Source organism: Coregonus lavaretus (genome assembly GCF_964263955.1).
Source record: "Coregonus lavaretus genome assembly, contig: HAP1_SCAFFOLD_1994, whole genome shotgun sequence".
Classification (NCBI taxonomy): domain Eukaryota; kingdom Metazoa; phylum Chordata; class Actinopteri; order Salmoniformes; family Salmonidae; genus Coregonus; species Coregonus lavaretus.
The window spans coordinates 78,124-91,582 of record NW_028162228.1 but is presented as its reverse complement, the minus strand read 5'-3'; the positions used below and the strand labels follow the sequence as shown (position 1 = coordinate 91,582).

Sequence of the window (13,459 nt, the reverse complement as noted above, 5' to 3'; positions counted from 1 at the left end):
ATGATCCCTCACCAGTTTGGACTCAATGAGGTCACACACGATTTTGTTGTTAAAGTACTCGATTGGCGTCCACTTGATCCCTTCCTGCACATACTCCTCCTACAAGAAACAATGTAAGTATCTGGGAAAACAAGCCAAAGTAATGTAGACGTATCACAAGACGAAAGAGTGAAACAAGTAATGTAGAGTTATCACTTACCTGCTCAGCTTTTAACGTGAGCTCAATGAAAATCTGCTGCAGTTTCTCATTCACAAAGTTGATGCAGAACTGCTCAAAGCCGTTTTTCTATTAGTGTTAAATAGAGATGTGAAGGAAAATGTTATGTTTGTGCTTTTCTAATAACCAATTCGACTGGGTTCATGCAAGTGACTGATTGATCATGCCTGGGAGGAATCCTCACTATCAGTATAAGCAATTTGGCTGTACGCCCAGAACCTTGTTTAGAAAAAAGAAAGGGATATCTCAGTTTCAAGGTGGTCTCAGCTTGGAGAGAAGAAGCCTCGTGAGGTATTGGTAGGTCACATGAATGAACCAAAAGTTAATGATGAATGTATTATGAATTATGAATAAGCTAAATCATGCAAATATAACTTGTCTGTGTAAGCAGTATATAAGAGAACTAACGGGACTGTCCCGGCGAAACTCCTGACAGACGTGTTCTACTTGGTGCATTAAGTTTGTTGTAAACTCTCCAGCTTGCTGATAATAAAGAATGACTCATTTAAGATGAACTTCAGGTGTCCCTGGTGGTAATTTCCACAACAGAGAGAATACATAGTATTAATGATTTTGTATGAATAAAAAGCAGTAAACTTTCAACACATATACTTAACAGTAGGTAACTGGAGGTGGCAATTAGGTGTGCAGGCCATATGTGTGCAATCTTAAACAAAATGACATGTGGTCTAACAGTAGGCCTATAGGTGGAAATGATTATGTATGGTGATGTATGCAGTTTTTAAATAAATGAGGTCCAACAGTAGAAGTGGGACAACTCCTGTATGAGGCAGCACAGAAATATCCACCTGGAAGATTTCAAAGCCATAGATGTCCAGCACCCCAATGTTGAATTCCTCATGGTCTTTCTGTATGGCTTTGTTGATAGACTGGGGGAGAGGAGAGAGGAAAGAAAGACAGACAGATAGACAGAGACAGAGACAGAGAGAGACAGAGAGAGACAGAGACAGAGAGAGACAGGAATGAAGAAGTTTAAACGCTAAAGAGCAATGATACAGTACTATGATACAGTACTACAATAAAATGAAGTGTCATGGTTGTAGCAACAGTACTGCAGTAAACCTCTTGTGAGACAACAGGACAGAACATGTGTAAGCTGCACTGCCTCCCTACTGCTCCCATCTCTAGACACGTTCCATCATGACTGTAAGTCGCTTTGGATAAAAGCATCTGCTAAATGGCATATTATTATTATCTTGTGTGGCTCCCACACCAGCAGTCAAAAGACAAACAACTGCACAAGGATCCGGACAGCAAGTCCAATACATGTTCCGATAAGAGCTATGACTCTGTAGTAAGTGTGAACATGTTTGGCCATGCTTTGCTGTTAAATGTTCCTTCTACTAGTTAACTGGTCAACATATAGGTGAGCAAATTGATATGTGGATAAAAGGAACCTCACTGACAGGTTCCTTCTGAAATTAAATGGAGACTTACATCCACAAGAAAGTCAAACAGGCGTGAGTAGAGAGCTTTGGAGAGGGCGTCCCGTGTGAAGGAGGCCTGCTCTGTGTTCAGGGTGACAGCGATGCTCTCTGTCTTACCCCCCCACTTGCTGTCCATGATCCGGCTGGTCAGCTTGTTCTTCAGACCCTCCTGGGAGATTCCCAACAGGTAGGCCGGGAACGCCAGGACTGCCAGAACATGGAGGACAGGAAGTGAGATAGGACAAAGAGGGGGATCACAAGTGCAAAGAGGGTATAGGATAGGGGTTGATTTGGGATTGTGTGTGTGTGTGTGTGTGTGTGTGTGTGTGTGTGTGTGTGTGCGCGCGTGCGTGTGTGTGTAAGCGTAACTCACAGTCCTCACTCTCCACCACAGCATAGTTTCCCTCCTCTCTGAAGGCGATGTTGCCCAGATGCAGGATGCCTGCTACGATCTGCAGCACCATGTCCTGCTCGTCTACAGACAGGCCCACCACTGACATGGCCTCCTAAAACACATACACACAATGAAGACAAACTGCCTCTCTAGACATGTGAAAAAAAAGAGAGAGAGAGAGAGAGAGAGAGCTCACCATGGTGTCAGAGAATTCCTTCTTATCGTTGACATCCTCCACGGTGTAGGTGCCAGACTGGTTCAGGTAGAGGTAGTAGTCAGGTGTGGTGACACCAAGGTTCTCCCTCATCTCTTTAGTGGCACCCATCAGGAGCTAAGGGTCAAGGGTCAGAGGTTGTTTGGTCAAAGGTTAAATAAGTGATGTAATTCTCTCCGTAATTAGTTATTCTGTCCCACCTGGTAGTAGATGTGGAAGTTCCTCTCTCCCTGGTTCTGTGACACCACCCTGGACTTCTCCAACAGGAAGTTGGAGATCTTCCCTCCGTCTGGCTCTCCTCCACGGCTGAACTGGATCTCAAAGTACTTCCCCTGTGGTAACACAGAACACAGTGATTAAGGTTCCTTGTCCAGATAAGGCCTAAACCAGGAATGCAACAATAAAAGCTCCACCTAGATTTCTCCCTATTACTTTCACCTTTCTGGTCCCATCAGATCTGTCAATGGGAGTGAAGGGCAGAAGGCCACAACATTTTTGGAATGAAATGCACCCCTAATTCCTTATCCATTCTATCGGTATTCCCAGATTCCCTGTTCTACTCACAAAGCGACTGGAGTTATTGTTGCGCACGGTCTTGGCATTCCCAAAGGCCTCCAGGAGAGGGTTGGATTGGAGGATGATGTCTTTTACGTGCTGTGAAGAAGAAGAATAAAGGAGAACAGATGAACGCACTAATACGTGTCTGAGAAGATGAAATGAGAGAATGGAAGGGAGAATTAGATGAATGGATCCCCTATACCTGGACTTTGGAACCTCCGCCCGACACCTTGGAGATGTAGCCCATTATGTATTTTGCTGCTACAGTCTTTCCTGCTCCACTCTCCCCACTGCAAAGACAATGGAAAAGCTTTGTGAAACAGAGCAACACCCTAACTCATTGTGATGACATCCCATTGACAGAATGCATGGTTTATGTGAAAGTTCAGGTTACTACAAAGTATAAAGCTTGATCTCTGGGAGTGAGATGATTGGTCAGACCTGATGATGACACACTGGTTCTCACAGTCGATCATCATGTTGCGGTACATGTTGTCAGCCAGGGCGTAGATGTGAGGGGGGTTCTCATACTGGGCCTGACAAAGGAGGAGCAAGCATCATTCCAATGTCCACGGCAGGTAGCCTAGCGGTTAAGAGCGTTGGGCAGGTAACTGAAAGGTTGCTGGTTTGAATCACTAAGTCGGCTAGGTGAAAAATCTGTTGATGTGCCCTTCCTGGATAAGAGCGTCTGCTAAATGACTAAAATGTACAAACACATACATACATACATACATACATTCAGTTGAAGTCGGAAGTTTACATACACTTAGGTTGGAGTTATTAAAACTAGTTTTTCAACCACTCCACAAATTTCTTGTTTACAAACTATAGTTTTGGCAAGTCGGATAGGACATCTACTTTGTGCATGATACAAGTAATTTTTCCAACAATTGTTTACAGACAGATTATTTCACTTATAATTCACTGTATCACAATTCCAGTGGGTCAGAAGTTTACATACACTAAGTTGACTGTGCCTTTAAACAGCTTGGAAAATTCCAGAAAATGATGTCATGGCTTTAGAAGCTTCTGATAGGCTAATTGGCATCATTTGAGTCAATTGGAGGTGTACCTGTGGATGTATTTCAAGGCCTACCTTCAAACTCATTGCCTCTTTGCTTGACATCATGGGAAAATCAAACGAAATCAGCCAAGACCTCAGAAAAATAATTGTAGACCTCCACAAGTCTGGTTCATCCTTGGGAGCAATTTCCAAACGCCTGAAGGTACCACGTTCATCTGTACAAACAATAGTATGCAATAAAAAAAACTGACTACGGTTTGCAACTGCACATGGGGACAAAGATAGTACTTTTTGGAGAAATGTCCTCTGGTCTGATGAAATAAAAATAGAACTGTTTGGCCATAATGACCATCGTTAAGTTTGGAGGAAAAAGGGGGTCGCTTGCAAGCCGAAGAACACCATCCCAACCGTGAAGCACGGGGGTGGCAGCATCATGCTGTGGGGGTGCTTTGCTTCAGGAGGGACTGGTGCACTTCACAAAATAGATGGCATCATGAGGAAGGAAAATTATGTGGATATATTGAAGCAATATCTCAAGACATCAGTCAGGAAGTTAAAGCTTGGTCGCAAATGGGTCTTCCAAATGGACAATGACCCCAAGCATACTTCCAAAGTTGTGGCAAAATGGCTGAAGGACAACAAAGTCAAGGTATTGGAGTGGCCATCACAAAGCCCTGACCTCAATCCTATAGATTTTTTTTTGGCCAGAACTGAAAAAGCGTGTGCAAGCAAGGAAGCCTACAAACCTGACTCAGTTACACCAGCACTGTCAGGAGGAATGGGCCAAAATTCACCCAACTTATTGTGGGAAGCTTGTGGAAGGCTACCCGAAACGTTTGACCCAAGTTAAACATTTTAAAGGCAATGCTACCAAATTCTCATTGAGTGTATGTAAACGTCTGACCCACCGGGAATGTGATGAAATAAATAAAAGCTGAAATAAATCATTCTCTCTACTATTATTCTGACATTTCACATTCTTAAAATAAAGTGGTGATCCTAACTGACCTAAGACAGGGAATTGTTACTAGGATTAAATGTCAGGAATTGTGAAAAACTGAGTTTAAATGTATTTGGTGAAGGTGTATGTAAACTTCCGACTTCAACTGTACATACAGTACCAGTCAAAAGTCACACCTACTCATTCAAGGGCTTTTCTTTATTTTTTACTATTTTCTACATTGTAGAATAATAGTGAAGACATCAAAACTATGAAATAACACATATGGAATCATGTACAGTTGAAGTCAGAAATTTACATACACCTTAGCCAAATACATTTAAACTCAGTTTTTCACAATTCCTGACATTTAATCCTAGTAAAAATGCCCTGTCTTAGGTCAGTTAGGATCTCTACTTTTTTTAAGAATGTAAAATGTCAGAATAATAGTAGAGAGAATGATTTCTTTCAGCTTTTATTTCTTTCATCACATTCCCAGTGGGTCAGACGTTTACACTCAATTAGTATTTGGTAGCATTGCCTTTAAATTGTTTAACATCGGTAAGACGTTTCGGGTAGCCTTCCACAAGCTTTCCACAACAAGTTGGGTGAATTTTGGCCCATTCCTCCTGACAGAGCTGGTGTAACTGAGTCAGGTTTGTAGGCCTCCTTGCTCGCACACGCCTTTTCAGTTCTGCCCACAATTTTCTATAGGATTGAGGTCAGGGCTTTGTGATGTCCACAACTTTGGAAGTATGCTTGGGGTCGTTGTCCATTTGGAAGACCCATTTGCGACCAAGCTTTAACTTCCTGACTGATGTCTTGAGATGTTGCTTCAATATATCCACATAATTTTCCTTCCTCATGATGCCATCTATTTTGTGAAATGCACCAGTCCCTCCTACAGCAAAGCACCCCCACAGCATGACGCTACCACCCCGTGCTTCACGGTTGGGATGGTGTTCTTCGGCTTGCAAGCTCCCCCTTATTCATCCAAACATAACGATGGTCATTATGAACAAACAGTTCTATTTTTGTTTCATCAGACCAGAGGACATTTCTCCAAATAGTACGATCTTTGTCCCCATGTGCAGTTGCAAAACGTAGTCTGGCTTTTTTATGGCAGTTTTGGAGCAGTGGCTTCTTCCTTGCTGAGCGGCCTTTCAGGTTATGTCGATATAGGACTTGGTTTATTGTGGATATAAATACTTTTGTACCTGTTTCCTCCAGCATCTTCACAAGGTCCTTTGCTGTTGTTCTGGGATTGATTTGCACTTTTCGGAACCAAAGTACGTTCATCTCTAGGAGACAGAACGCGTCTCCTTCCTGAGCGGTATGACGGCTGCGTGGTCCCATGGTGTTTATACTTGCATACAATTGTTTTTACAGATTAACATGGTACCTTCAGGCGTTTGGAAATTGCTCCCAAGGATGAACCAGACTTGTGGAGGTCTACAGTTTTTTTTCTGAGGTCTTGGCTGATTTCTTTAGATTTTCTAAGCTTCTAATGCCATGACATCATTTTCTGGAATTTTCCAAGTTGTTTAAAAGGCACAGTCAACTTAGTGTATGTAAACTTCTGACCCACTGGAATTGTGATACAGTGAATTATAAGTGAAATAATCTGTCTGTAAACAATTGTTGGAAAAATTACTTGTGTCATGACAAAGTAGATGTCCTAACCGACTTGCCAAAACTATAGTTTGTTAACAAGAAATTTGTGGAGTGGTTGAAAAATGAGTTTTAATGACTCCAACCTAAGCGTATGTAAACTTCCGACTTCAACTGTAGTAACCCAAAAAGTGTTAAACAAATCAAAATATATTTTATATTTGAGATTCTTCAAAGTAGCCACCCTTTGTCTTGATAACAGCTTTGCACACTCTTGGCATTCTCTCAACCAGCTTCATGAGGAATGTTTTTCCAACAGTCTTGAAGGAGTTCCCACATATGCTGAGCACTTGTTGGCTGCTTTTCCTTCACCCTGTGGTCCAACTCATCCCAAACCATCTCAATTGGGTTGAGGTCGGGTGATTGTGGAGGCCAGATCATCTGATGCAGCACTCCATCACTCTCCTTGGTCAAATAGCTCTTACACAGCCTGGAGGTGTGTTGGGTCATTGTCCTGTTGAAAAACAAATGATAGTCCCACTAAGCCCAAACCAGATGGGATGGCGTATCGCTGCAGAATCCTGTGGTAGCCATGCTGGTTAAGTGTGCCTTGAATTCTAAATAAATCACTGCCAGTGTCACCAGAAAAGCACCCCCACACCATCACACCTCCTCCTCCATGCTGCACGGTGGGAACCACACATGCGGAGATCATCCGTTTACCTACTCTGCGTCTCACAAAGACACGGCGGTTGGAACCAAAAATCTAATTTGGACTCATCAGACCAAAGGACAGATTTACACTAGTCTAATGTCCATTGCTCGTGTTTCTTGGCCAAGCAAGTCTCTTCTTCTTATTGGTGTCCTTTAGTAGAGGTTTCTTTGCATCAATTCGACCATGAAGGCCTGATTCACGCAGTCTCCTCTGAACAGTTGATGTTGAGATGTGTCTGTTACTTTAACTCTGTGAAGCATTATTTGGGCTGCAATCTGAGGCGCAGTTAAGTCTAATGAACTTATCCTCTGCAGCAGAGGTAACTCTGGGTGTTCCTTTCCTTTGGCGGTCCTCATGAGAGACAGTTTCATCATAGCGCTTGATGGTTTTTGCGACTACACTTTCTTGAAATGTTACGAATTGACTGACCTTCATGTCTTAAAGTAATGATGGACTGTCGTTTCTCTTTGCTTATTTGCACTGTTCTTGCCATAATATGGACTTGGTCTTTCACCAAATAGGGCTATCTTCTGTATACCACCCCTACCTTGTCACAACACAACTGATTGGCTCAAACGCATTAAGAAGGAAAGAAATTCCACAAATTAACTTTTAACAAGGCACACTTGTTAATTGAAATGCATTCCAGGTGACTACCTCATGAAGCTGGTTGAGAGAATGCCAAGAGTGTGCAAAGCTGTCATCAAGGCAAAGGGTGGCTACTTTGAAGAATCTCAAAAACAAATCAAAATATATTTTATATAACACTTTTTCCATATGAAAATATGTGTTATTTCATAGTTTTGATGTCTTCACTATTATTCTACAATGTAGAAAATAGTAAAAATAAAGAAAAACCCTGGAATGAGTAGGTGTGTCCAAACATTTGACTGGTACTATATATATATATATATATATATATATATATATATATATATATATATATATATATACACAATGAGGGAAAAAAGTATTTGATGCCCTGCTGATTTTGTACGTTTGCCCACTGACAAAGAAATGATCAGTCTATAATTTTAATGGTAGGTTTATTTGAACAGTGAGAGACAGAATAACAACAAAAAAATCCAGAAAAACGCATGTCAAAATGTTATAAATTGATTTGCATTTTAATGAGGGAAATAAGTATTTGCCAGTTCTTGCTGTGAGATGTTACCCCACTCTTCCGCCAAGGCACCTGCAAGTTCCCAGACATTTCTGGGGGGAATGGCCCTAGCCCTCACCCTCCGATCCAACAGGTCCCAGACGTGCTCAATGGGATTGAGATCCGGGCTCTTCGCTGGCCATGGCAGAACACTGACATTCTGTCTTGCAGGAAATCACGCACAGAACAAGCAGTATGGCTGGTGGCATTGTCATGCTGGAGGGTCAGGTCAGGATGAGCCTGCAGGAAGGGTACCACATGAGGGAGGAGGATATCTTCCCTGTAACGCACAGTGTTGAGATTGCCTGCGATGACAACAAGCTCAGTCCGATGATGCTGTGACACACCGCCCCAGACTATGACGGACCCTCCACCTCCAAATCGATCCCGCTCCAGAGTACAGGCCTCTGTCCTTCTACGATAAACGTGAATCCGACAATCACCCCTGGTGAGACAAAACCGTGACTCGTCAGTGAAGAGCACCTTTTGCCAGTCCTGTCTGGTCCAGCGATGGTGGGTTTGTGCCCATAGGCAACGTTGTTGCCGGTGATGTCTGGTGAGGACCTGCCTTACAACAGGCCTACAAGCCCTCAGTCCAGCCTCTCTCAGCCTATTGCGGACAGTCTGAGCACTGATGGAGGTATTGTGCATTCCTGGTGTAACTTGGGCAGTTGTTGTTGCCATCCTGTACCTGTCCCGCAGGTGTTATGTTCGGATGTACCGATCCTGTGCAGGTGTTGTTACACGTGGTCTGCCACTGCGAGGACGATCAGCTGTCCGTCCTGTCTCCCTGTAGCGCTGTCTTAGGCGTCTCACAGTACGGACGTTGCAATTTATTGCCCTGGCCACATCTGCAGTCCTCATGCCTCCTTGCAGCATGCCTAAGGCACGTTCACGCAGATGAGCAGGGACCCTGGGCATCTTTCTTTTGGTGTTCAGTAGAAAGGCCTCTTTAGTGTCCTAAGTTTTCATAACTGTGACCTTAATTGCCTGCCGTCTGTAAGCTGTTAGTGTCTTAAAGATCGTTCCACAGGTGCATGTTCATTAATTGTTTATGGTTCATTGAACAAGCATGGGAAACAGTGTTTAAACCCTTTACAATGAAGATCTGTGAAGTTATTTGGATTTTTACGAATTATCTTTGAAAGACAGGGTCCTGAAAAAGGGACGTTTCTTTTTTTGCTGAGTTTATATATGTTTTCTACAAGCCCTAGGTGGCTTGCTATCAATTATCCAGCACTTTATTTTCAACATATACTGTCTTGTTATTAGATGTGTTTTTGTCCAGCTTGGTAAACAGCATTCACAATAGATTAAGCTTCTTACTTACAGCACTTTAGATAAATAGTGATACAAAAAAATAATTTACAAAAACTTCAGCAGCAGCAGACATTCTCACATATTTGTAATAGAACTGGTTAATCGAGTGTCTACTGGTCCCTCAGACCAGAGTGAAACTAAGGACATTAACTGAGAGACAGGAAGCGTTGGGGTTATTCATTAACTCTGTCATTATGAGGTGAGGTAAACAATGGACAACATAATGGCATTGAACATATCATTTACATGATAGTGGGAATGTGGAAGGGCCTACTTTGCATCACATATTGATAAGCAGGACTATACAATCAGCCTTTTGTACACTACAGTTTCTCCGTCTAGATCGAGTGATGCAAACAAATCTTGAAACTGGTAGGTAGGTGCAGCCAGCCAGCCAGCCAGCCAGCCAGCCAGCCAGCCAGACAGCCAGACAGCAGAAAGCCCAGTGGGTTTAGTAGTGTATATTACTCACAGCTCCCTGGTAGAGCTCCACCTCTCTGTCAGTGAAGTAGGGCAGCTGTTTAAAGGGGTTGACAGAGATCAGCACCGACCCTATGTAGGTCTGAGGAAGACCTGTTAAGGAAAATTTGAATAACCATCTAGAATACAGCACCGGCAGGGGCCACAACGGCATTGATGTGTATAGTTGTAGCTGTGATCGCAGTGCTAGTCCCTAACGCTACATGTGGTGTACTGTAAATATGGTGGTTGAGACACAAACATATTACCCTTCCATGTTGTTCTACACTTTTTTTAAAGTATGTTATTAAGGCTAATCTCATAACAAGCTAATGTGGCTGAAGTGATCACAGGGTGTGTGTGTGTGTGTGTGTGTGTATGACAGAGAGACTACGGTGTATGTACATCTACAAAGCAGAGCAAAGCCTCAGTGTATTTGCCACATATAGCAGTGTGTGCCCTGGTTCTACTACAAGCTGAAAGATACAAAGATGTAGTCGTCCATGTATCTCTTCTTGAGGTTGTCAGTGATGGCATCCTCGTTGATCTTGGAGAGCAGGACCATGTCGTCCACCCCGCTGATCTTAACATTCTGGGTCTGCCAGTGGTAGCGCTCCTTACTCCCCTGAGACAGAGAAACAGAGACAGAGACAGAGAAAGACAGAGCGAAAGAGGGAGACAGAGAAAGAGGGAGGCAGAGAGAGAGGGAGGCAGAGAGAGAGGGAGACAGAGAAAGAAAGAGGGAGATAGACTGGTTGCAATAAGATTATCTGTGCAAATTCAACTCCTCTCCTTGCCCATTAATGAACACTCATATGTCCTCATTAACTCAGAACACTGACTGAGGAGTGGGATCAGTGATGTGCTGGTAGCAGGGGAAACTGAATATGCAGGAATCTGACATAACAACTACTTTACACAAAAGGCTGTGAGCTCTTCAAAATCGCATTGTGGAATTCTGTAATGTACAACGGTTTGTGTGGTGCAAATTGTAACGGCCGCACAATGTACACTGGTGGTCACCAACCTTGTACACAATACATGATATCAAAGTAGCAATCCAATACACTGTTTAGACTGTGCCTAACATGCATGACACAAATAAGCTTAATTGAAGTGTTATGACCAGAAAGTAAAGAAACACAGTCTTCATACTCACCGCACCACACAACCATAAAGATTTTCCCACCACATGTATTACACAATCACAGCAGCCTCTATTTCCAGAAGAGGATGAGAGCTATGGTCATACTCTAACAGCTAAAGAAGAAATGTCTCAACCGTTGACGTGAATCTACACACTCTTCCCGAAATAACCTTGAATATTGCCATATTGACCACAAGTTAGCGCTGTAGTAATATAATAATATAGCGGTGTGCCTGCCAGGATGAAACAGAACAGTATAATTTTATTTATTTAATCTTTATTTAACTAGGCAAGTCAATTTAGAACAAATTCTTAATTACAATAACGGCCTACCATGAGTCAATAAATGTTTATGATCGAAATACCCTGGACAATTCAGTGATGTAAAGTAATTGTCAAACACACATCACATTATACAAGGTGCTGAATGAAAAACTCTGCATATGAAAGAAACAGAAAGGTTAAGGAGCAATATAGTGTGCAGGCTGTGTAGTTTCTTGATACATTCAGTGATGGTCAGATGGGCATGCAGAGGCAATGCCACGAGGTAAAGACCTTGTGATTTATCAGTCATGAATCACCATGACAGACAGACGGTTTGGGTATTGCAACAGACAGTCCAGTTCTCGTGGAACAATCATGTGTCTGTAGAATTTATAACAAGGAACCAAACAGGTCACAGGGTGAATATCAACAGTGGTTTGTTCTCCTTTTCTCTTTAACTTGATCAGTATTGATCAAAATGAGGAGATCGGGAAAGTATGAATATTCTGTCACGTTGTCCTCCTGAATGTGTCCAACCAATACACAGACTCCCGATGTTGAGTCCCAAAGCTATGACCAGGCATAATTTTGTATGCATGACGTCACAGAGAGGGGTCTGTCCCCCGTGGACCTCAAATCTTCCTATCCTGAATTGTCTACATTCCATTTCCCTCCTAGGGCCTGTTCAGTGGGGATAATACTGCCCAGACACGTTGTTCCAGGTTGATTCATTTGAATCAGCTTCACATGCTGTTTGGCAGGGAAGACAGCAAAACAAACCATTTTGCTACCTGAGTGCAGTAACGTTTAGAGGCAAAACATTTACTATAGTAGCATAGCCACGGGAAGTAGTTTTTGATTTTTTTGTAGGCAGCAGAGAAAACAATGTTTTGCATGTTCTTATTGGTGCACTAATACAGTACTATTAAAGGCCCAGTGCACTACTTTGTGAGAAAAATAAACAAATAAACAATTAATATATTTTTTTATTCCGATTTTTCAGGGGGTGCTCCAGCACCCCAACTCTCCGTGGCTAAGTGTAGTAGACTGCAGGTATGCATAGGCTGTGATTTAGGTGTACATGCAATGGGACCACTGGAAAAAGTGGATGCCCAGGCTAGTAGTGAGTTTCCATCGGTGGTTAGGCCTAAGCTATGTGCCTATTCCAATGTTATTAGATACGATAGCTCCCTTTCCCTGTCACCTTTCCTATAGCCTAGCACCACTGATCATGACTTGACAGGTGGAAGCAACACTAAGGTGAAAACCTGTCCATACTTTTCAGTTATTGGAAAGGAGATCAAGAAGTACTGGGACATTTGAGGCAATAGCCTACTGATTGAATCAAATGTTCACAACAAGGAAGTCTGTGCAAAATAAATCTGCGCAGACTTACTGATATTTGCATCGTGTGGTTCCAACAGTGCCAGTTGTTTAAAGTTAGTGATTTTTGTATCAAAGAATGGACAGCGCCTTTTCGAGCTCCGATCATGCAGCCAAGGATATTTGTCTACAATCCTTGTCAGCCACCAGGTTTTTGTATCACAAGCACTAAGCAATCTGACTTGTGCTGGCTCAAATAATATTCTCCAGTCGGGAGAGAAGCACAAACTTCACATGAGTAGGCTACACTTTGATTTATGATGTTTAAATGAATTTCGGTGTGTAGTTGTGAATGAGAAAAACGCAGAGAAATTAAAGTATAGGTTACTTACCATTTTAACTTGATATTACTTCCTGATTCACTTCCCAGCCGTAAATTTTGAGAAATCCACTTACACGGAAAGCTTGAGGCGCTAAGCAAGGAATGTCCCGAGCTCAGGTGAAACTCAAACGTAATATCATACTTATAAATCTAAAGATGGTTAATTTAATTTTCGGTATTATATGCTGTTTTCTATAATTGTAAAAACTTTCACCCGGTGCTTCAAAGTTGATGGAGTAGCCTAGCCTGACTTCTTCTAAGGAGGTGTGGTCAGGTTGTAA

At 42.5% G+C, this 13,459-nt stretch overlaps 1 protein-coding gene across 1 annotated transcript; it reads right to left on the bottom strand.

Moving 5' to 3' along the window:
- Window positions 1-12: 12 nt before the first annotated feature.
- On the bottom strand, window positions 13-13,446 carry LOC311119441 (unconventional myosin-If-like; the record flags this gene model as incomplete). Its single annotated transcript, XM_084194135.1, has 13 exons — window positions 13,189-13,446; window positions 10,550-10,687; window positions 10,076-10,165; window positions 3,273-3,367; window positions 3,034-3,121; window positions 2,838-2,927; window positions 2,474-2,605; window positions 2,256-2,390; window positions 2,039-2,171; window positions 1,676-1,872; window positions 1,027-1,107; window positions 200-286; window positions 13-99 (listed from the first exon to the last, which is right to left on the bottom strand). Coding segments are annotated over exons 1-13 (1,356 nt in total), but the record flags the coding sequence as incomplete, so codon positions are not given.
- Between the last annotated feature and the right edge of the window lie 13 nt (window positions 13,447-13,459).